This window comes from Mobula hypostoma, chromosome 28, assembly GCF_963921235.1.
Source record: "Mobula hypostoma chromosome 28, sMobHyp1.1, whole genome shotgun sequence".
Taxonomy (NCBI): domain Eukaryota; kingdom Metazoa; phylum Chordata; class Chondrichthyes; order Myliobatiformes; family Myliobatidae; genus Mobula; species Mobula hypostoma.
The window spans coordinates 16,460,640-16,485,679 of record NC_086124.1 but is presented as its reverse complement, the minus strand read 5'-3'; the positions used below and the strand labels follow the sequence as shown (position 1 = coordinate 16,485,679).

Here is a 25,040-nt window from a genome sequence, read left to right as displayed (position 1 = left end):
TAGGTCTGCTTACATGCGTTTCTCATTGATATAAAGGGTAAGTGTATCAGGAACTATTAATGCAGATGCAGTACACAACGTCATTTTTAAAACTTGAAATGCTTTCAGTTGGTCTTCATTAAGAACCACAGGGTTTTCTGAACCTTTGCTGTCCTTCAGCAGATTATTGAGTGGTTGAACAACACTAGCTTGTCAATACTGTACATTAATTAGCAATGGACCCTAATGAAGGGTCTCAGCTCAAAGTTTTGACTGTTTACACTTTTCTATAAATGCTGCCTGACTTGCTGAGTTACTTCAACATTTTGTGTACCACACAGCTGAAGTTGATGCCTGCGCTTTCTGACTTTGTTTCAATTTCTGAGCCACAAGCAATTTAGATTGATTGAATTAAACACACACCAGATTCTGCAGATGCTGGAAATCCACAGCAATACGCACCAACACAAGTACTTTCAGCATTTTGTGTGTGTGACCTTGAATTACCATCTTGTTCTTTTGCTCATTGGTTTGTGCAAAGATTTGCTCTTTAGGCATTTTACTGTTTTTATCGGGTTTTTGTAGTTCATCACAAGTTTTGTGTTTCTTTCAATTAGTAAAAGACTTTACTCATCCCATTAAGCTTTAATCGCTCACACATCCGATCAAACTAACCAAAGACTCTTGTCTCTAAATCAGTAACAAACACTTCCTGAGTCTTATCCCATATGTTCACAATATCATCTAGGAGCCATATTTGATTAGATTTAACATTATTGGTATATTTCAAAAATCTTATCAAGATTAAATGTTTCACAACTTTGGCCATTGTTTTGATGCAAACTTAAACACATAAGTACTTTTACTTTGACCGTAATTTTGAATTTTTAACAGGTTGTCCTGCAAACTGAATTTTCCCCATGCTCTGCTAGCTTACACAATTTCATTAGCTTTTTATCTGTCCTCTACTGCCTGTATGATTTTTTTTTGAAGTTTGTACTTCTTTTTAACAACTGTCTTTTTAAAAAAATAGCAACACAACAGTCCTCAATCCTGATTTCCATCCGATAATGTAAAAGCCAGAGCAAGGTTTTTTTTCTTTCTCTCAGACAATTTACAACATGAAAGAAAGTTCTTACCCTTTTTTTTTAGGTGCCAAATATTCTTTCATTGTCTTGGATTATTCTGAGCTCTAAGTGCTGCCGACTACACCAATTGGCGAATTTGGTGTTTAAATCCAAGGTACTTTTAAAAGTCAATAATGAGGCATAAACTTGTTGCTTCACTATCGTTTTATTAAAAGTTGATAGGAGTGGAACAGTGGCAGGGGTCTACTACTTGAAGAAGAGAGAGAAACTACAGATGGAACACCTAGCATAAAACAGCTACTTCTATGCCAGAAGATAAGAAAAATCACATCAAATCTAGATATGATAATCTACTTAGAAAGTGCTTGGTCAGTATCTAAAGCAAAAAAAAAACAATGACAAAACATTTACTTACTTAATGAAATGCAAAGAATCCCCAGAATTATATTTTGAATAGCCATGAGAGGCATATTAAACTGTTATGTATACAATGACTGCATAAAATACAAGGTAAATAATTGTTAAACTGCAAAGACAATAATAATTAAAATTAAAAATCTGGATCCAACACTCTCAGCACCTGTGCACTCGATTCACGGTGCTAGTACATTCTAAAGCTCACAAATTTCTGGGGAATGACAGTGCCATTGAATGTGTTTACAAACAATGCCAAACAGCATCACCCGGTCAATATTTTTAACAGAGCTCACCAAGCAATTTAACATAGCAAGCTTCCACAGGCAATATACTCAATATCAACAGGCACTGTGTGTGTCAAAAGGTCAAAAGTCAAAGTCAACCTTTTTTTTCTCTGTCAATCAGCTTCCAAACGTTGCTGCTCTGTCATTCGTTGCCACAACCCCTGCTCATCATCATCTGCTCTTACCCCTACCTCCGTGCGGAGCACCAAACTCTACCCTGTGCTGACACATCTCTGGTTTCTGGCCCTGCTCCAGTGAACATCCAACTAATGGTTCTCCATTCTGCTTTCAGATTTTCAAGGACAGTGGTGTATTGTAACAACCAAGCTCTGTGAGTCACAGCTGTTTAGAAGCAGTGAAAGTGACCATAAAGTTGAAATAACCAGGGAATAATTTGGTTAACTACCAATGTCAGTCTTCCTCAGGCCAGAGATTTGTGGGACAAAGAACATGTCAGTCACCAGTGTAGTCAGCTCACCTTCTTCAGCCTGCAGAAAGTCAGGCAGTAAATTCAAGGGAAACCTCTTCACCCACAGAGTGTTTGGAATGGATAACCACGGGTGAGCAGCAGGAAAGGATTTTAATGGATCGTCATGAAACAGGAACAATAGCAGGGACCGGCTGTGCTGAGATGATTCCCTACTGTAAACTGCGTGTGCTGTAGACTCACTCAATACCTGAGACAGAGTTTCAAATAGAACTGATTTATTTGTCATAGATCCAGACTATTAAACTCCAGTCCTACTAAATGGGAACATCCGCAGACAAAACCCCTTCCATGCCCAGTGACCAGGGTGCAGAACTGGGTGTGATGAACAGCAGCAACAATTGCAAAGTTCATCACCAACAGTCACTTTTGAACTTGCTTTGGAATTTAGCAAACTAAATGGTTAAATATGCAGCTTGCAGCTTATTTAAACTGTTTCCCCAGTGTGAGTTTGGTAGTGTGTCACAAGGTTGGATGAGTGAGTGAGTCCCTTCCCACATTCAGAGCAGGTTAATGCTCCACATCTTCCCCACTCCCCGTGTGAACTCACTGATGTTGCAGTAGGGCAGATGACCGAGTGAATCCCTTTCCACAGATTGAGCAATTGAACGACTACCCCTCGCTGTGAACTGACTGGTGTGCCTGTAGCTGAGATGACCAAGTGAATCCCTTCCCACAGTCTGAGCAGGTGAATGGTTTCTTCCCAGTGTGAACTAACTGGTGTTGCAGTAGGGCAGATGACCGGGTGAATCCCTTCCCACAGACTGAGCAGGTGAATGGCCTCTCTCCAGTGTGAACTCGCTGATGTACCTTCAGATAAGATGACTGAGTGAATCCCTTTCCACAGTCTGAGCAGGTAAATGGCCTCTCCCCAGTGTGAACTAACTGGTGTGCCAGTAACTGAGATGACCGAGTGAACCCCTTACCACAGACTGAGCAGGTGAATGGTTTCTTCCCAGAGTGAACTAACTGGTGTTGCTGTAGGGCAGATGACCGAGTGAATCCCTTCCCACAGGCTGAGCAAGTGAATGGTCTCTCTCCAGTGTGAACTCGTTGATGTACCTTCAGTTCAGATGACCGAACAAATCTCTTCCCACATTCTGAGCAAATGAATGGCCTCTCCCCAGTGTGAACTGGCTGGTGTCTCTGTAGTTGAGAGAACTGAGCAAATCCTTTCCCACACACAGAACAGGTAAATGGCCTCTCTCCTGTGTGAACTCGCTGGTGTGCCAGGAGGTCAGATGTCTGACTGAATCCCTTCCCACAGTCTGAGCAGTTGAATGGTTTCCCCTTAGTGTGAACTGACTGGTGTGTCATAAGCTGAGATGACCGAGTGAATCCCTTCCCACAGTCTGAGCAGGTGAATGGCCTTTCCCCGGTGTGAACTCGCTGGTGTATCTTTAGTTCAGATGCCCAAGAAAATCCCTTTCCACAATCCGAGCAGGTGAATGGCCACTTCTTGGTGTGAACTGACTGGTGTCTCTGCAGGTCAGATGACCGAGTGAATCCTTTCCCACAGTCTGCGCAAGTGAACGGCCTCTCCCCACTGTGAACTAACTGGTGTGTCAGCAGGTGAGATGACCGAGTGAACCCCTTCCCACAATCGAAGCAGGTGAATGGTTTCTTCCCAGTGTGAACTGACTGGTGTGCCAGTAGGTCAGATGATCGAGTGAATCCCTTCCCACAGTCTGAGCAGGTGAATGGCCTCTCCCCAGTGTGAACTCGCTGATGTAGCTTCAGTTCAGATGGCCAAGTGAATCCCTTCCCACAGTCTGAGCAAATCAGCGGCCTCTCCCCAGTGTGAACCGACTGGTGTCTCTGTAGGTTGCTTAACCGAGTGAACCTATTCCCACACACAGAACAGGTGAATGGCCTCTCTGCCATGTGAACTCGCTTGTGTGACTGCAGGTGGGTTGACTGAGTGAATCCCTTTCCACACTCAGAGCAGGTCAGTGGCCTCTCCCCAGTATGAACCCGCTGATGTACCTTCAAATGAGAGGACTGAGTGAATTCCTTCCCACAATCTGAGCAGGTATATGACATCTCCTTGGTGTGAACTGACTAGTGTGCCAATTGCTGAGATGACTGAGTGAATCCGTTCTGACAGTCTGAGCAGGTGAAAGCCTCTCCTCTGTGTGAATTCGCTGAAGTAGCTTCAGTTGAGATGACTGCATGAATCCCTTCCCACAGACTGAGCAGATGTGAACTGACTGGAGCACCAGTAGTCAAGACGACTGATTGAATCCCTTCTCACAGTCTGAGCAAATGAATGTCCTGTCCCCAGTGTAAATTCGTTGGTATCTCTTCAGGTGGGATGTGAAGGAATCCCTTCCCACATTCCGAGCCGATGTACATCCACTCCGGCATGTGAACTCACTTGTGTGTCAGCAGAGCTGATGCCTAAGTCAATCTCTTCCCATACACGGAACAATTGTGTAGTCTCTCTCCCTTGTGAACTCACTGGTCTGTCTGTGGTGGGCTGAGTAAGTGAATCCCTTCCCAGATACGTAACAGGGTCCTCTCTGTGAGAATTTTTGCCATATATTTAATCTGGATCGCAAAATGAATTGCTTCCTGCAGCCAGAAATGTAATGAATGCCTCACACAGTTATTACAGTTGAAGGATTGATCTCTCGTGAACAAATGCTGATGTGTTCTCAGCACCCCAGTTGCAGCGGTTTTTACTGAGTTTCAGCAGAAAAGCTCATTTCAGATACAAGCACGTTTCCAGTTGGGATGAGATACTTCTTCATCTCGAAGAATCAACAACAGATATATTGGTACAAAGGAAATACCTGGTCACTCCTTAAATATCTGGATAATGACAGCAAAGTTGATGTGTTGTTGTGTTTGAGATTCCAGTGGACAAATTACTTGCAGTTTCTAACCTGTAAAAAGATTTGCAAAAGACATCAATGGTTAAAGGACAACATTTCAGATGAAATAATTTTAGTCTTTACTGTGAACTCTGACCTCATACTGTCACAAGTTGTAGGAACAACTCATCGTCTAACTGGTTGCAGCTCAGGCATTCAGACTGATAATCAAATTCTCTGTGTTCCTGTCTGCATCAGAATAGCCCGTTTCTGCCCATCTTTAATCTGTGACTTGGCTCAGTTTGTCTCTCTCCATTAGTATAATTTCAAGTTCTGGTCATGCCCCACAGTGCTACAAAGAGCACATGATATTACATGGCCGATTCTGGAGACTTTCTAATCACTCTGAACCTTCCCTCTTCCCCCCTCCCAGTGAATGACAGTGGTAAACTCATATGGCAATGCCAGTGAATATGAAGGGGAATGCAGTAGGGTTTCTCACCAGAGTGTGGCACTCTTGTGATAGAAACATAGAAAATAGGTGCAGGAGTAGGCCATTCAGCCCTTCGAGCCTGCATCGCCATTTATTATGATCATGGCTGATCATCCAACTCAGAACCCCGCCCCAGCCTTCCCTCCATACCCCCTGACCCCTGTAGCCACAAGGGCCATATCTAACTCCCTCTTAAACATAGCCAATGAACTGGCCTCAACAGTTTCCTGTGGCAGAGAATTCCACAGATTCACCACTCTCTGTGTGAAGAAGTTTTTCCTAATCTCGGTCCTAAAAGGCTTCCCCTCTATCCTCAAACTGTGACCCCTCGTTCTGGACATCCCCAACATCGGGAACAATCTTCCTGCATCCAGCCTGCTCAATCCCTTTAGGATCTTATACGTTTCAATCAGATCCCCCGTCAATCTTCTAAATCCAACGAGTACAAGCCCAGTTCATCTAGTCTTTCTTCATATGAAAGTCCTGCCATCCCAGGAATCAATCTGGTGAACCTTCTTCGTACTCCCTCTATGGCAAAGATGTCCTTCCTCAGATTAGGGGACCAAAACTGCACACAATACTCCAGGTGTGGTCTCACCAAGGCCTTGTACAACTGCAGTAGTACCTCCCTGCTCCTGTACTCGAATCCTCTCGCTATAAATGCCAGCATACCATTTGCCTTTTTCACCGCCTGCTGTACCTGCATGCCCACTTTCAATGACTGGTGTATAATGACACCCAGGTCTCGTTGCACCTCCCCTTTTCTTAATCGGCCACCATTCAGATAATAATCTGTTTTCCTATTTTTGCCACCAAAGTGGATAACTTCACATTTATCCACATTAAATTGCATCTGCCATGAGTTTGCCCACTCACCCAACCTATCCAAGTCACCCTGCATTCTCTTAGCATCCTCCTCACTGCTAACACTGCCACCCAGCTTCGTGAAATCCGCAAACTTGGAGATGCTGCATTTAATTCCCTCATCCAAGTCATTAATATATATTGTAAACAACTGGGGTCCCAACACTGAGCCTTGCGGTACCCCACTAGTCACCGCCTGCCATTCTGAAAAGGTCCCGTTTATTCCCACTCTTTGCTTCCTGTCTGCTAACCAATTCTCCACCCACACCAATACCTTACCCCCAATACCGTGTGCTTTAAGTTTGCACACTAATCTCCTGTGTGGGACCTTGTCAAAAGCCTTTTGAAAATCCAAATATACCACATCCACTGGTTCTCCCCTATCCACTCTACTAGTTACATCCTCAAAAAATTCTATGAGATTCGTCAGACATGATTTTCCTTTCACAAATCCATGCTGACTTTGTCCGATCATTTCACCGCTTTCCAAATGTGTTGTTATCACATCCTTGATAACTGACTCCAGCAGTTTCCCCACCACCGACGTTAGGCTAACCGGTCTATAATTCCCTGGTTTCTCTCTCCCTCCTTTTTTAAAAAGTGGGGTTACATTAGCCACCCTCCAATCCTCAGGAACTAGTCCAGAATCTAACGAGTTTTGAAAAATTATCACTAATGCATCCACTATTTCTTGGGCTACTTCCTTAAGCACTCTAGGATGCAGACCATCTGGCCCTGGGGATTTATCTGCCTTCAATCTACTTAACACCACTTCCCTACTAACATGTATTTCACTCAGTTCCTCCATCTCACTGGACCCTCTGTCCCTTACTATTTCTGGAAGATTATTTATGTCCTCCTTAGTGAAGACAGAACCAAAGTAATTATTCAATTGGTCTGCCATGTCCTTGCTCTCCATAATCAATTCACCTGTTTCTGTCTGCAGGGGACCTACATTTGTCTTTACCAGTCTTTTCCTTTTTACATATCTATAAAAGCTTTTACAGTCCATTTTTATTTTCCCCGCCAGTTTTCTCTCATAATCTTTTTTCCCCTTCCTAATTAAGCCCTTTGTCCTCCTCTGCTGAACTCTGAATTTCTCCCAGTCCTCAGGTGAGCCACTTTCTCTGGCTAATTTGTATGCTACTTCTTTGGAATTGATACTATCCCTAATTTCTCTTGTCAGCCACCGGTGCACTACCTTCCTTGATTTATTCTTTTGCCAAACTGGGATGAACAATCGTTGTAGTTCATCCATGCAACCTTTAAATGCTTGCCATTGCATATCCACCGTCAATCCTTTAAGTGTCATTTGCCAGTCTATCTTAGCTAATTCACGTCTCATACCTTCAAAGTTACCCCTCTTTAAGTTCAGAACCTTTGTTTCTGAATTAACTATCTCACTCTCCATCTTAATGAAGAATTCCACCATATTATGGTCACTCTTACCCAAGGGGCCTCTCACGACAAGATCGCTAATTAACCCTTCCTCATTGCTCAAAACCCAGTCCAGAATAGCCTGCTCTCTGGTTGGTTCCTCGACATGTTGGTTCAAAAAACCATCCCACATACATTCCAAGAAATCCTCTTCCTCAGCACCTTTACCAATTTGGTTCACCCAGTCTACATGTAGATTGAAGTCACCCATTATAACTGCTGTTCCTTTATTGCACACATTTCTAATTTCCTGTTTAATACCATCTCCGACCTCACTACTACTGTTAGGTGGCCTGTACACAACTCCCACCAGCGTCTTCTGCCCCTTAGTGTTACACAGCTCTACCCATATCCATTCCACATCTTCCCGGCTTATGTCCTTCCTTTCTATTGCGTTAATCTCTTCTTTAACCAGCAACACCACCCCACCTCCCCTTCCTTCATGTCTATCCCTCCTGAATATTGAATATCCCTGAACGTTGAGCTCCCATCCCTGGTCACCCTGGAGCCATGTCTCTGTGATCCCAACTATATCATAATCATTAATAACAATCTGCACTTTCAATTCATCCACCTTATTACGAATGCTCCTTGCATTGACACATAAAGCCTTCAGGCGCTCTTTTACAACTCTCTTAGCCCTTATACAATTATGTTGAAAAGTGGCCCTTTTTAATGCTTGCCCTGGATTTGTCGGCCTGCAACTTTTACTTTTCTTCTTTGCACTTTTTGCTTCTACGCTCACTTTACACCCCTCTGTCTCTCTGCACTGGTTCCCATCCCTCTGTTGTGAACTAACCTCCTCACGCCTAGCCTCTTTAATTTGATTCCCACCCCCCAACCATTCTAGTTTAAAGTCACCTCAGTAGCCCCGCTAATCTCCCTGCCAGGATATTGGTCCCCCTAGGATTCAAGTGTAACCCGTCCTTTTTGTACAGGTCACGCCTGCGCCAAAAGAGGTCCCAATGATCCAAAAACTTGAATCCCTGCCCCCTGCTCCAATCCCTCAGCCACCCATTTATCCTCCACCTCATCGCATTCCTACTCTCACTGTCGCGTGGCACAGGCAGTAATCCCGAGATTACTACCTTTGCGGTCCTTTTTCTCAACTCCCTTCCTAGCTCCTTATATTCTCCTTTCAGGACCTCATCCCTTTTCCTACCTATGTCATTGGTACCTATATGTACCACGACCTCTGGCTCCTCACCCTCCCACTTCAGGATATCTTGGACACGATCAGAAATATCCCGGACCCTGGCACCAGGGAGGCAAACTACCATCCGGGTCTCTGGACTGCGTCCACAGAATCGCCTATCTGACCCCCTTACTATCGAGTCCCCTATCACAAATGCCCTCCTCTTCCTTGCCCTACCCTTCTGAGCTACAGGGCCAGACTCTGTGCCGGAGGCACGGCCACTGTCGCTTCCCCCGGGTAAGCTGTCCCCCCCAACAGTACTCAAACAGGAGTACCTGTTGTTAAGGGGCACAGCCACCGGGGTACTCCCCATCACCTGACTTTTCCCCTTCCCCCTCCTAACCGTGACCCACTTGTCTGCCTCCCGTGGCCCCGGCGTGACCACCTGCCTTTCACTCCTCTCTATCACCTCCTCGCTCTCCCTGACCAGACGAAGGTCATCGAGCTGCAGCTCCAGTTCCGTAACGCGGTCCCTTAGGAGCTGCATCTCGATGCACGTGGCGCAGATGTAGATGTCCGGGAGGCTTGGAGACTCCAGGGCCTCCCACATCCGACACCGAGAACAGCAAACTGCCATCACAGTCATAATGCCCCTCTCCTCAAATAGCAACAGAAAATGAATGTCAAACCTTCCTCGCCTCGCCCGCTTCCGCCTAAGCCCGGTGAGCCGAAGCCCTTAAGTCTTCACTCTGCTCCCGGCTCACTCCGCAGCCCGCAAACAATGCTGCCCGCTCTATGAGGCTTTGTTCCTTTTAAATCTGCCGCGCTGCACTGCCCGACGTCACACGCCTGCGCAGTCCCGCCTCTCAGAAAGCCGTTGGAGAAAAAAAATAACGAAAATTTCAAAAATGTCTTTCTCGGCACTCCCACTCAGACTCTCAGACTCCTTCTTCGAATCCTGATGTGAAAGCTACAGTTCACTTGTTACCCAGGACAAAAGTGTTTGATATCATTATGTACCCTGAGAGAATGGAACAAAACCTTGTTCTCATGGGTATGGACAATCTTGAAATTCAGCTACAGATTGGCAAGTATGACGTTGTGGCCATCTCTGGAACTTGAGTAAGGGATGGCTGCCATTGGGAGCTGAACATCCAAGGATAGACAATGTAACAGAAAGATAAGTTTGTAGGCAGAGGAGGTGGTGTGGAACTGTGCATAAAAAATAATATTATATCATTAGAAAGGGGTGACGTAGGATCGAAAGGTGCAGAGTCTCTATGGTTTGAGTTAAGAAATGGCAAGGGTAAAAGGACCCGAATAGTGGTTGTATTAAGGCCTCCAAGCAGCTGGGATGTTGATGATAAATTGCAGCAGGAGCTAGAAAAGGCGTGTCAGAAGGGCAATGTCATGATAATCATTGGGGATTTTAACATGAAAGTGGATTGTGAAAACCAGGTTAGTACTGTACCTCAAGAAACAGAATTTGTAGAATACCGAAGGGATGGCTTTTTAGAACAGCTTCTTCTTGAGCCCACTAGGAGATTGGTTGTGCTGGATTGAGTGTTGTGCAATGATCCAGAGGTTATAAGAGCTTAAGGTTAAGGAAACCTTAGGAAACAGTGAATATAATATGATGGCGTTCACTTTGAATTTTGAGAAGGAGAAACTAAATTCCAATGTGTTGGTATTTCAGCAGAATAAAGGAAATTACAAAGGCACGAGAGGGGAACTGCCCAAAGTCGACTGGAAAGGGACACTAGCAGGAAGGACAGCAGAGCAGCAATGGCTGGAGTTTAGAAACATAGAAAACCTACAGCACAATACAGGCCCTTCGGTACACAAAGCTGTGCCGAATATGTACTTACTTTAGAAATTACCCAGAGTTACCCATAGCCCTTTATTTTTCAGAGCTCCATGTACCCATCCCGGAGCATCTTAAAAGACTCTATTGTATCCGCCTCCACCACAGTCACTGGCAGCCTATTCCATGCCACTCTGTGTAAAAAACTTACCCCTGGCATCCCCTCGGTACCCCCCTCTTGTTAGCCATTTCAGCCCTGAGAAAAAGCCTCTGACTATCCACATGATCAATGCCTCTCATCATCTTATACACTTCTATCAGGACACCTCTCATTCTCTGTCACTCCAAGGAGAAAAGGCCAAGTTCACTAAACCATTCTCATAAGGCATGCTCCCCAATCCAGGCAACATCCTTGTAAATCTCTTCTGCACACTTTCTATAGCTTCCACATCCTTCCTGAGGTGACCAGAACTGAGCACTGTACTCCAAGTGGGGTCTGACCAGGATCCTATACAGCTGTAACATTACCTTTCGGCACTTGAAATCAATCGGTCGGTTGATGAAGGCCAATGCACCGTATTCCTTTGTAACCACACAGTAAAACCTGCACAGCAGCTTTGAGTGTCCTATGGACACAGACCCCAAGATTCCTCTCATCCTCCACACTGCAAAGAGTCTTACCATTAATACTATATTCTGCCATTATATTCAACCTACCAAAATGAAGCACCTCACACTTATCTGTGTTGAACTCCATCTGCCACTTCTCAGCCCAGTTTTGCATCCTGTCGATGTCCCTCTATCTAACAGGCCTCTGCACTATCCACAACACCCCCAACCTTTGTGTCATCAGCAAATTTACTAACCCATCCCTCCACTTCCTCATCCAGGTCATTTATAAAAATGACAAAGAGAAAGGGTCCCAGAACAGATCCCTGAGGCACACCACTGCTCACCGACATCCATGCAGAATATGACCTGTCCACAACCACTCTTTGCCTTCTATGGCCAAGCCAATTCTGGATCCACAAAGCAAAGTCCTCTTGGATCCCATGCCTCCTCACTTTCTCAATAAGCCTTGCATGGGGTACCTTATCAAATGCCTTGCTGCGAAAAATAGGGGAAGTGCAAGACAGATATATTTGAAATAAGAAGAAATTTTTGAATAGAAGAAGGTCACTAACATAGTTGACAAGTAAAGTCAGAGCCAAAATAAAAGCAAAAGAGAGGGCATACAAAGTAGCCAAAGCTAGTGGGAAGATAGAGGATCAGGAAGCTTTTAAAAACTTGCAGAAAGAAAATAAGAAGGTCATTAGGAAGGAAAAGATGAATTATGAAAGGAAGCTGGTGACTAATATCAAAGAAGATACTAAAAGATTTTTTTAAGTATGTAAAGGGAAAAAGAGTTGAGGGTAGAATACAAAATGATGCTGGAGAGATTGTAAGGAGAGACGTAGAGATGGCAGAGGAATTGAATACGTTATTTTACATCAGTCTTCATAGTGGAAGGCATCTGCAGTATACTGGACATTCAAGAGTGTCAGGGAAGTGAAGTATGTGCAGTGAAAATTACAACTGAGAAGGTGCTTAGGAAGTTTAATGGTCTGAGGGTGGATAAATCTGCTGGACCTGATGGAATGCACCCTCAAGTACTGAAGGAAGTAGCTGGAGAGATTGTGGAGGCATTAACAATGACCTTTCAAGAATTGATAGATTCTGGCATTGTACCAGATGATTGGAAGATTGCAAATGTTACCCCGCTATTTAAGAAGGGTGGGAGGCAGCAGAAAGGAAACTATAGACCTGTTAGCCTGATACCAGTGGTTGGGAAGTTGTTGGAATTGATTGTTACGGATGAGATTACAGAGTACCTAGAGGCACATGACAAGATAGGCCAAAGCCAGCATGGTTTCCTGAAAGGAAAATCCTGCCAGACTAACCTGTCAGATAGCCAGCAGGTTGTAAGAGTGGGCTCCCTCACCTTCAACCCTCCTACTCTCAATACAGGAGCCCCTCAGGGCTGCATACTGAGTCCCCTCCTTCACTCCCTGTATACTCATGACTGCATTGCCACCCACAGCTCCAATCTGCTAACTAAATTTGCCAACGACACTGCATTGATTGGCCTTATCTCAAACAATAACAAGGTGGCCTACAGGGAAAAAAATCATCTCCCTGACACGGTGGTGTCAAGAAAACAACCTCTCCCTCAAAAACAAAGGAGCTGGTTGTGGATTATAGGAGGAATGGAGACAAGCATTGACATCAATGGATCTGTGGTTGAGAGGGTAAACAGCTTCAAGTTCCTCGGCATCCAAGTCACCAAGAACCGCACGTGGTCTGTGGTGAAAAAGGCACAACAGCACCTCTTTCATCTCAGTCAGTTGAGAAAGTTTGGTAACAGCCCCAAATCCTAAGAACCTTCTACAAGAGCACAGTTGAGGGCATCTTGTCTGGCTGCATCACTGCCTGGTATGGGAACTGTACCTCCCTTAATCGCAGGACTCTGCAGAGAGTGGTGTGGACAGCCTAGCACATCTGTAGTTGTGAACTTCCCATGATTCCGGACGTTTACAAGGACAGGTGTAAAAAGAGCCCGTAGGATCACTGGGGACCCAAGCCATCCCAACCACAATCTATTCCAGCTGCCACCATCCAGGAAGTGGTACTGCAGCATAAAAGTCAGGACCAGCAGGCTCCAGGACAGCTTCTTTCACCAGGCCATCAGACTGATGAACTCATACTGACTTGAGTGTACTCTATATTACATTGACTGTTCTATTTATTATAAATTACTATGATTGCACATTGCACATTTAAATGGAGACATAACTTAAAAGATTTTTACTCCTCATGTCTGTGAAGGATGTAAGAAATAAAGTTAATTCAATACTGCAATTTTTTAAGGAAATTACACGCAGGGTAGACAAAGGAGGCGCAGTAGATGTGGTGTACTTGGATTTTCAGAAGGCCTTTGATAAGGTGACACGCATTAGGCTGCTTACCTAGATAAGAGCCGATGGAATTACAGGGCAGTTACCAGCATGGGTGGAGCATTGGCTGATAGGTAGAAGACAGCAAATAGGAGTAAAGGAATCCCATTCTGTCTGGCTGCCGGTTACCAGTGGAGTTCCAAAGGGGTCAGTGTTGGGACCGCTGCTTTTTACAATGTATGTCAATGAATTGCACTATGGGATTAATGGATTTGTGGCTAAATTTGCCGATGATAGGTAGAGGAGCGGAGAGTGATGATGGGACAGAGAGCCTGCAGAAAGACTTAGATAGTTTAGGGGAGTGGGCAAATAAGTGGCAAATTAAATACAATGTTGGAAAGTGTATGGTCATGCACTTTGCTGGAAGAAATAAACGGGCCGACTATTATTTAGATTTGGAGAGAATTCAAAATGCAGAGATGCAAAGGGACTTGAGAGTCCTTGTGCAGGAGACCCTAAAGGTTAACCTCCAGGTTGAGTCGGTGGTGAAGAAGGCAAATTCATTTCTAGAGGTATAGAATATAAGAGCCGAGATGTGATGTTGAGGCTCTATAAGGTACTCATGAGACCACACTTGGGATATTGTGTGCAGTTTTGCGCTCTTTATTTTAGAAAGGATATAGTGACATTGGAGAGGGTTCAGAGAAGATTCATGAGAATGGTTCCAGGAATGAAAGGGTTACCATATGAGGAACATCTGATAGCTCTTGGGCTGTATTCCCTGGAGCTCAGGAGAATGAGGGGGATCTCATAGAAACATTACGAATGTTAAAAGGCCTAAACAGATTAGATATCGCAAAGTTATTTCTCATGGTAGGGGTGTCTAGGACAAAAGGTCACGACTTCAGGATTGAAGGACGTCTATTTACAACAGATATGTGGAGAAATTACTTTAGTATGAGGGTGGTAAATCTATGGAATATGTTGCCACAAGCAGCTGTGGAGGACAAGTCATTGGGTGCATTTAAAGCAGAGACAGATAGATTCTTGATTAGCCACAGGGCAGCAAAGAGTATGGGGAGAAGGCAGGGGAGTTGGGATGATTGGACAAATTCGATCAGCCCATGATTGAATGGCGCAGCAGACTCAATGGGCCAAATGGCCTACTTCTGCTCTTGTATCTTATGGTCTTATGGGTGGAAAAGTCCAGAACACAGGGAGATAGAACAAAGGTGATTTTCTCAAGAACTAAAACCGATTGAAGGATTTTGTTGTTTTTTCATGTAGTACTAACACAGACACCTTCATTAACTGGCAGATATACTATTTAATCGAGATTAACTACGAACTATATTTTTGTGCCCAGTTTCTAATCTTTGGATTTACACAGCTGGGGCCTGGTGGTGTCTGAGAGATCCATCCGATCCCATTTCTTCAGACTGTACTTCCAAATACGCCTTACAGACTGCAGAGGAGAGCCGTGGACAGGTCACCCATGGTCGCCTCTCTACCCAGAATTCCCCACGAAAGAGAAACCCCTCTATTCACCACGGTCTCAGCGATACGCATGTACTAGAAATGGGCGCCAGTACCTTCGCTCATCAGCAGAAAACTCTCCGGGTACAGATCGTGGGGCTGAGAGAAGAAAATAACCGATGCTGTCCCAGGATGCAGGGCCACAGCATGTTGGAAATTCGCGGCAATTATCTTCGGGTCACGGTGCGGCCGCCAGTTCCGAATGAACCTTCGCCGGAGCTCCGCTCCAAACTGCTGCCGATCTTCCGGATCCTTTTGTCAACAGCGCGCATGCTCAAGTTTGGGAACAACCGATGCCCTTTACGCCTGCGCATTAAATCGCTGGGTCACCGATGAATGCTGAAGCGTGAAGTTTCAAAGCTTCAGAAGTTCATTTTTATCAAAGTATGTATGCAGTATACAACTCTAAGATTCTTCTCCAGATAACCCCAAAATAAAGAAAAACATGGAAGTAAGTTCAAAGAGAAACAGCCTAACCGCATAAAATATCTTGCCTGGCATATCTGTTCGAATTCTTCGAGGAAGTAACAAGCAGGGCAGACAAAGGAGAGGCAGTGCATGTCATTTACTTGGATTTTCAAAAGGCATTTGATAAGGTGCCACATATGAGGTTGCTTAACAAAATAAAATCCAATGGGAATTACTGGCATTGATAGAGGAATGGCTGAGAAGCAGGAGGTAGCGAGTGGGAATAAAGGGGGCCTTTTCTGGTGGCTGCCAGTGACTAGTGGTGTTCCTCAGAGATCAGTTTTGGAGCCGCTACTTTCCACATTGTTTGACAATGATTTAGATAATAGAATTGATGGCTTTGTGGCAAAGATTGAGGATGATACAAAGATAGGTGGAGGGGTAGGTAGTGCTGAGGAAGCAACGCGATTGCAACAGGACTGAGGCAAGTTGGAAGAATGGGCAAAAAAGTGGCAGGTGCAATACAGTGCTGGAAAATGTATAATATATGTTGGTAAAAGGAACAATAACGCAGACTATTATCTAAATGGGGAGAAAATTCAAACATCAGAGGTGCAAATGGACTTTGGAGTCCTTGTGGAAAACTCCCAGAAGGTTAATTCACAGGATGAGTCTGTGAAAAAGAAGGCAAATGCATTGTTGGCATTTAATTCAAGGGGAATAGAATATAAATACAAGTAGATACTGCTGAAGCTTTATAAGAACACAAGTGAGGCCACACTTGGAGTACTGTCAATAGTTTTGAGCCCCTTATCTCAGAAAGGATATGTTGTCATTGGAGAAAGTCCAGAAGAGATTCACAAGGATGATTCTGGGACATGAGCAATCTGTAGCAGCTTTGGGCATTTATTCACTGGAATTCAGAAGACTGCATGGGATCTCATCGAAAGGACTAGATAAGATGGATGTGGAGAGGATGTTTCCTCTGGTGGGAGTATCCAGGATTAGAGGGCACAGCCTCGAAATTGAGGGCAACCTTTCAGAACAGAAGTATGGAGGAATATTTTTAGCCAAATGTGGTGAATCTGTGGAATGAACATTGAACCCATGAACACTACCTCACTTTTTTAATATACATTAGTTCTTTTTTTTTTGCACGATTTTAATACTGTAAATTTAATTATTTATTATTAACTTTTCTTCTATGTTATGTACTGCATTGAACTGCTGCTGCTCAGTTAACAAATTTCACAACACATGTCAGTGATAATAAATCTGATTCTGAGACTGTGGTGGAGGCCAAGTCCGTGATTTTATTTAAAGTGGAAGGTGATAGATTCCTGATTGCTCAGGGCATCAAGGGATATGGTGAGAGGGCAGGTTTATGGGGTTGAAATGCGATCTGGGATCAGCCATGATGAAATGGTGGATCAGACCTGATGGGCTGAATCGCCTAATTCTGCTCGTTGGTCAAGGTTTTATGGTCTAACAAAGTACAACAACATGATCAACAAACCCCCCTCCTCCCCCGCACAAAAGGCAACAAGGACATCGGCTCCCAAACCTCTCATCTCCCCCATACAAAATGCAACAAGAACATCAACTTCCAACTACCACTCCCTTGTACAAAGAATATTGACCCCCAAGCTCCCCCCCCACACAAAAATCAACTAGAAAGAACAACATAGAATATGAAAACCATAAAACTGAAAAAGTCCGTAGTCCACAGTCCAAATCCATAACGCAAAACCTCGGTAACATCATCGAAAGTGGGAGACACTGCTCGGTTGTGGAGGCCTGGCCCCTGAGCATAGTGAAAAGCCACAGAGGTTCCTTCTCCGGAAGCAGAGGGATCCCATCAGAAATCAAAAGGCAGGTTCCGCATTTGCCTCAGTGCTGTAATCTTCCTTGATAATGGAAGTTTTAATCGGTGAAATGGAGTCGAACAATGGCTTGCGCCCATCTTGTAGTTTCTTCGCCTCAAGGCTCGTGCTCGCTTCCCAAACAGCAAAACACTGGATCACTCAGTTGACCTCCAAACTGTAAATCGCAGACTTCAACAGTTCCAGAAACACAAATGTAAAAAAATAAAATAAATATTTTCATGGTCTATCCAGTAGACATTGACAAAGGGAGCATTGCATGCAAGTGCCATCATGATGCAGGAAGGCATATCTGGGTAGGCAAGGTGTCATAAAGTGTTTGCAAACACTGGTTCCATGCTGCATGCTTCCTGCTTCAGAAATAGTCAGTGTTTCTCAGCAGCTACTTAATGCAGCCAGCTGCGATAAAGAATATCAACAGGCATTCCAGATGTGAAATGCTAACGTCCAATCCACTTACAACTGGTGATATTACAGATGTGGGAAATACAGGGCAACACACACAATGTGCTGGAGAAACCCAGCAGCTCAGGTAGCATCTAAGCAGAGCAATAAACAGTCAACATGCATGGTGATAGTTCTCTGCCCAAAATATCGATTGTTTATTCCTGTCCATAGATGCTGCCTGACCCACTGAGTTCCTCTGTCATTTTGCAGAATAAACCACATGTTTTTCGGGCAATCTTTTTCCAACTGTTCCTGATATTTCATTTGTAGTCACATTCTCTAGTTTGATTCCTTTCTCCTCTTCCCCTTAAGCTTGAGCCTCCACTTTTTCTGTAGCCCAAAAGCCTTGAATCGTCTGGCTCCTCTTTGGTTTATGAACCTGCTCCAGTGAATATATACCTATCGTTCTGCTCTCATGCTTTGGTGGAGAGTTGTGAATTTGAATAACCCAGCTGTGTGAGACACAACCTTTGAAATCAGTGAAAATGACCCAAAATGTGGATAAGAGCAGGGAAGAAGGTTGACGAAGGACCAACTGTGACATTTTTCCTTGGCCTAGAGCTCTGAGAAATGAAGAATATTTGGGACAAAACCACAGTGAGCTCATCATCTTGGTCAGTTTGCAGGAAGTCACTGAGGAAATTGAAAGAAACCTCTTCACCCACAGTTGCAACCTGTCATCACAAGGAGAGCAAGGGGTGAACAGCATGGGTGGGTTTAAAAGCACAGATATAGAACAAAACACAAGCAGGGTCCAGCTGGACTGAGCAGCCTCTTTGATGTACCCTGGGTGCCAGCACCTGAGACACAGGATTTGAAATAGAACTTATCTACTTGCACAGTTCCACATTATTCATCGCTAGTTTAATTACAGGCTAACATCAGCAGAGCAGACTCTCCAATGCTCAGTCCCGGGTGTGATGAGCAGCTGGAAGAGCCGCAGAATCTAACGTGAACAATTGGTCGGGAACTTGCAACTGGATGCTGCTACCGTGATGGTTAAAATTTTAACATAAAGCTTATTCGAACTTCCTCCCTGATGTGAAGATGTTGGTGTTTCAGCAGGCGGGATGCTTGAGTAAATTTCTTTGCTCACTCAGGACAGAAGTGTGGCCTCTATTTACTCTGGACTCTTTGGAACCTCACATGCTGGAATAACTGAATGAAACCCTTCTCACACTCAGAACAGGTGTACAGCAGCTTCCGTGTGAACTCTGGTATTTCTGCAGATTGAAGTCTTGGATGAATTCCTTCCCACACTCAGAGCAGGTGATTGGCCTCTCCCCGGTGCGAATTTGCTGGTGTGTCTGCAGGTGCAGTGGCCTAGCGAGTCCCTTCCAAAATGAGAACCAATGAATGACATCTCACTGCTATCAACTCTATGGCCATTCAGCAAGTCAAATCATGGATGTGTCCACATATTCCTGTTCTTGCTGTGATTGATGTGTTGTCTTTTCAGGAATCTCCTTTACATTTAAGGAACAGTGGCATTCATGTGCTGTTGAACTGACAGGCACAGCAGGACTGACGTTCTGCTGTGTTTGAGATTCCCATAAACAAAATCCTTTGCTCTCTGTTTTGCTTTTATTCTGTCTTTGACTTCTCTCATCAGTCATCGTCTTCCCTTTGGAATACCTCATCTTTGGGATCTATTTGTCCTGCTCCTCCGAAATTACACACAGAAACGCCAGCCATTTGCTGTTCTGCTGTCGTTCCAGCTAGTGTCCCCTTCCAATCAACTTTGGCCAGCTCCTCTCTTGTGTCTCTGTAATTACCGTCACTCCACTGTAATAATGATACACCTGATTTTAGCTTCTCTCTCACAAACTGCAGGATAAATTCTAGAATATTACAATCACCGCTTCTTAAGGATTCCTTTACCTGAAGCTCCCTAATCCAATCTCTTTCATTACAAACACACAATCCAGAAGTGCCTTTACCCAAGCTGCTCTAATAAGCCATCCTGTACGCATTCTGCAAATTCCCTTTTTTGGGGTCCTGAGTTTTGCAATCTATTTGCATATTGAAATGCCCCATGACCATCGCAACATTGCCCTTTTTAAATAACTACAACCCCGTTGTAATTTTCACCCCACGTCCTGGCTACTGTTTTTAGTCCATCAGAGTCTTATGACCCTTGTAGTTCCTTCACTCTCCCCACAAGAATTCTACAACTTCTGATCACGTGTCACCTCTTGCTAAGGATGTCATCTTTACCATCAGAGCCAACCTACCCATCTGCCTACTTGCCTTTACTTTCAATACAATGTTGATTTATCCTTGGATGTTAAACTCCCAACTATGATCTTCTTTCAGCCATGACTCAGTAATTCTCAGAGTCATAACTGCCAATTTCCAATTGTATACAAGATAATCTAACTTATTCCGTAAACTGAGTGCACTCAAACATAACACCTTCAGTTCTGTATTCATCACCCTTTTCGGGTTTGCACTTATGTAACACTTCCACTCATCCCACTGACTCCAGATTTATCCAGTCATCTGCCTGTTCTTCCTCACAGGCCCACTACACACCTTGTCTTCTTGTATCCCAACTGCACCATCTTCACCTGTATCACTCTGGTTCCCATTGCCCTGCCAATTAGTTTAAATCCTCCACAAGAGCTCTAGCAAAATTGCCCACAAGGATATTGGTCTCCCATGAATTCAGCTGTAATCAATCCTTTTTGTGCAGGGCAGACCTTCCCCATAAGAGATCCCAATGGTTGAAAAATCCAAAAACCTGTCTGGTGCACTAATTCTTCAGCCAAATCATCTTACGCTAATCCTCATTGGCATGTGGCACAGGCAACAATCCAGGGCCAGCTTGAAGGGCCGAGTGGCCTATTCCTGTTTTTCAGCCTCCTCTAAATGAAGATGAGGGTGTGGAGAGATTGGTGGGCAGAATGGCCTATCCCGAGGAAAGGCTGGCTGTGGAGGTAATTAAATATGAGACGCCCACCCCTGGATTTCCTGAATCACCCTGCACCCTGAATTTGCGAAGGAAGGCAAATGCAATGTTAGCATTCATTTCAAGTGGACCAGAATATAACAACAAGGATGTATAGCTGAGGCTTTATAAGATATTGGTTGGACTGCACTTGGAGCAACATGAGCTGTTTGGGCCCCTTGCCCAAGAAAAGATGTGTTGGCATTGGAGAAGGACCAGAAGAGGTTTACAAGAATAATTCTGGGAATGATAAGGTTAAAGTATAAGGAGCTTTCGTTGGTTCCGAGTCTGTACTCGCTGAACTTTAGGATAATAATGGGGGGAGCTCATTGAAACCTATCGAATATTGAAAACCAAGGTAGAGTGGATCTGAAGAGAGCGATTCCTGCAATGGAGGAGTCCAGGAACAGAGGACACAGCCTCAGAACAGAGGGACGTCTGTGTAGAAAAGATATGAGGAGGAATTTCTTCAGCTAGATGATGGTGAATCTGTGAATCTCGTAAAATATCAATAAGACCAAGGAACTGATTTTAAACTGCAGGAGAGGGATACCAGGGGTCCATGAGCCAGTAATCATTGGAGGATCAGAGGTGGAGAGGGTCAATTACTTTCAATTCCTGGGTGTCACTATCTCAGAGGACCTGTCCTGGACCCATCATATAAACATTATTGTGCAGAAAGCACAATAGTGCCTCTACTTCCTTCGGAGTCTGTGGGGTTGGGCTCATCATCGAAAACCTGGGCAAATTTCTATACATGTCTGGTGGAAAGTGTGCTGACTGGCTGCATTACGGCCTGGTTTGCGAACACCAATACCTTTGAGTGGAAAATCCTACAAAAGGTAGTGGATTCAGCCCGGTACATCACAGGTAAAGCTCTCCCAGATGTTGAGCACATCTACATAAAACATTGCTGTAGAAAAGCAGCATCTATCATCAGATCCTCACCACCCAGGCCATGCTCTTTTCTCACTGCTGCCATCAGGTAGAAAGCACAAGTGGCTCAGGACTCACACCACCAGGTTCAAGAACAGTTACTGCCCCTTAACAATCGGGCTCTGAAACAAAAGGGGATAACTACACTCATTTAAGGACTCTGTTATATTGTTATTTTATGCTCATTATTTATTGCTATTTATTTATATCTGCATTTGCACAGTTTGTTTACAGTTTACAGTTTCTGATGTTATAGTTTACAGTTACTATTCTATAGATTTGCTAAGTATGTCCTCAAAAAAAGAATCTCAGGTTTGTATGTGGTGACATGTATGTATTCTGATAATAAATTTTACTTTGAACTTTGGAATTCATTGCCACAGATGTTGTGGAGGCCAAGTCTTTGTGCAAATTTAAAGCACATCTTGATAGGTTCTTGATTAGTTAAAGGTTCTGGGGAGAAGGCAGGAGAATGGGGTTGAGAGGGATAATAAATCAGCATGTTGGAATGGTAGAACAGACTCAAGGGGCTGAATGTTCTGTATGTCTAAGACTCTCTATAGTAATAAATTTAAAATATGGTGGAATTGGTAGACAATTGGTTTATGATAAGCTAGAGCACACAGACATGAAAATATTAACATCCTCAGTCAATCAATGTCTATACGGGTACCAAAGACATAGGTATGAATTAAATTTAATTGACAACGTAGGAAGAGTGTGTCTGGATATGACTGAGTGGGTTCCCTCCCTGGGTCATAGCGCCTGGTCTGGGGGTGTTTTGTGCTTGTCACAATAAAGATGTCAGTTGAGAGAAACATGTTTTTTCATGGACGGAATGCTCACCACATTGGTGTTAGGAGCAGGATTAGAAATTGACAGCGAGATTGAAGAATTATGACATTGGATAGAGCGCCTTAAGATCCAGAGAATAAGTGGAGGGACCCAGCAGTATGCCTCTCCCGCACACCTGGGCTGAGCTCCTGAAGACAGGACACTAAGCAGGAGGGAGAACCTAAGAACCAAGAATTGTGTCTTCCCAGGGAACCCTGACGGGGTGAGCATATCCAGACTCCACAACCCAGCGGACATGGTGGAGAGCTCTCTCGTGGCCCACACTGAGGAACCTAAGATACCACAGCCACTGGAGGACAGACAACATGGCAGGCACCACTGATACAGCTGGAGCAAGAGGAAGACCAACGGGCCTGAGTAATTCGCACCGCAAGGTCCACCCTGAAGCTCCCCAGATACAATGGCGCCAGCCGGCTGGAGCTTTACCTGGTGCAAGCCAAACTTACCTTATGGCACAATGGGCGGAGCAGCACGGAGAGAGCATTGCACCCTCCACGGGCACTGGAACCCAGGCTTGTGTCGCCGAGGCGGTGGAGGAAACTGACGAGGAGGAGTCCACGAGACAGGCCTGACCAGCGCCGCGCCTGGCTTTTCCCACCGCGTGCCACAGAGCGATCTTTGTCATCAGCCTCTACTTGCTAGGGAGTCTCATTACATACTGCCTGTTTGTAAACCTCGTCTTCAGCACTATCACTCTGTTTCCCATCCCCCTGACAAATTAGTTTAAACCCACCTGAACAACTCTAGCCAACCTGCCTGCAAGCATATTGGACCCCCTCAGATTCAAGTGCAACCTGTCCCTTTTGTACAGGTCACACCTTCCCCAGAAGAGATCCCAATGATGCATAAATCTAAACCCCCTGCCCCCTTCTGCAGTTCCTCAGCCTGCCAAATCATCCCATTACTTTACTTTATTGTCGCCAAACAATTGATACTAGAGCGTACAATCATCACAGCAATATTTGATTCTGCATATTATTACCCTCACTAGTGCATAGCACAGGCAGCACTTTAGATTACTACCCTGGAGGTCCTGTTTCTCAGCTTTCTACCTGACTCCCTAAAATCTTTCTTCAGGATCTCCTCACCTATGTTATTGGAGCCAAAATGTACCAAGACTTACAGCTGCTCACCCTCTACCTTTAGAATGCTATGGAACCAATCTGGCACCTGGGAGACAACATACCATCCAGCTGTCTGTAACGCGTCCACAGAACCTCATCTCTGTTCCTCTGACTAAGATATTTCCTATCAACACTGCAGTCCTCTACACCTCTCTGCTCTTCTGAGCCATAGCACCAGACTCAGTGCCAGAGGCCTGGTCACTGTGGCTCCGCCTGTAGGTCAACCCCCTCAGTAGTATCTAAATTGTGTATACTTATTATTGAGGGGAACAGCCACAGGTGTACTCTTCACTGGCTGCGCATTTTCCCTCTTTTCTCCTGACCGGTTACCTGTCTCCTGCAAGCTAGGGTTGACTACCACCCTTTAGATATTGTCTATCACTAGCTAATCCACATGCCTAGAAATCTTACCGCCGACACTTCTTCAAGAATTTGACCATATAATTTCCAATCAAGTACAAGGGTCTCGGCCCGAAAAGCCGACTGTACCTCTTCCTAGAGATGCTGCCTGGCCGGCTGCGTTCACCAGCAACTTTGATGTGTGTTGCAGATCTATTAATCCTCTTTGTGAAATATAACTTGATTTTTAGCTGCTGAAAGCTTAAATTCCCATCTATTTGCCCGCTGTTCATTTCATACTTGCCGCCCGGGACCTGATCGGGCGTTGCCAAGGAAATGACGTCGCTGAAGGGCGGACCCTGTGGAACGTCAGCGCACGATTGGTGGGCAAATCGTTGGGTGTCACGTGACGGTGTGCAAACAGCCCGGGAGGAGCGAAAAGAGGGAGCTGTCAATCAGAGGAACCGCTGGCTACTTTGTGAACATTGTAAATAGATCACTGAACCCTGCATGAAAACAAAGAGGGTCACCAAAAAATATTGTCAAAGTAAACTTATTATCAAAATGTATACGCCATCATATAATATTATTTTACCATTCATTTTCTTCCATGCATTTACTGGAAAATAACTACAATATAATTTAAGAAAACCAAAAATAGTACAGACTGACAAACAACTAACGTGCGAAAGAGGACAAATCTTGCAAATAATAAAAACAATCAATAATATTGAAAACATGAGTTGTAGAGAACTTGAAAGGGAGTCTGTAGGTTGTGGAATCAGTTGTAGTTTAAAGTTCAGAGTAAAATTTATTATCAGAGTA

General features: G+C 44.4%; 2 protein-coding genes across 4 annotated transcripts in view; both read right to left on the bottom strand.

Moving 5' to 3' along the window:
* LOC134339020 (histone H2AX-like) overlaps positions 1-25,040 on the bottom strand; it is a 622,359-nt gene that overhangs the window by 574,702 nt on the left and 22,617 nt on the right. The window lies entirely within an intron of this gene.
* On the bottom strand, positions 1,261-23,303 carry LOC134339170 (zinc finger protein 229-like). Of its 3 annotated transcripts, none has more exons than XM_063035549.1 (2): positions 23,199-23,303; positions 1,261-5,143 (listed from the first exon to the last, which is right to left on the bottom strand). In XM_063035549.1, the coding sequence occupies exon 2, from the start codon at positions 4,296-4,298 to the stop codon at positions 2,868-2,870; it is 1,431 nt and encodes a 476-aa protein (XP_062891619.1). In that variant the 5' UTR covers positions 4,299-5,143; positions 23,199-23,303; the 3' UTR covers positions 1,261-2,867. The 3 variants fall into 3 exon arrangements, with proteins under 3 accessions (XP_062891619.1, XP_062891618.1, XP_062891620.1); XM_063035548.1 differs by lacking the exon at positions 23,199-23,303 and adding an exon at positions 15,330-15,516; XM_063035550.1 differs by lacking the exon at positions 23,199-23,303 and adding an exon at positions 9,690-9,787.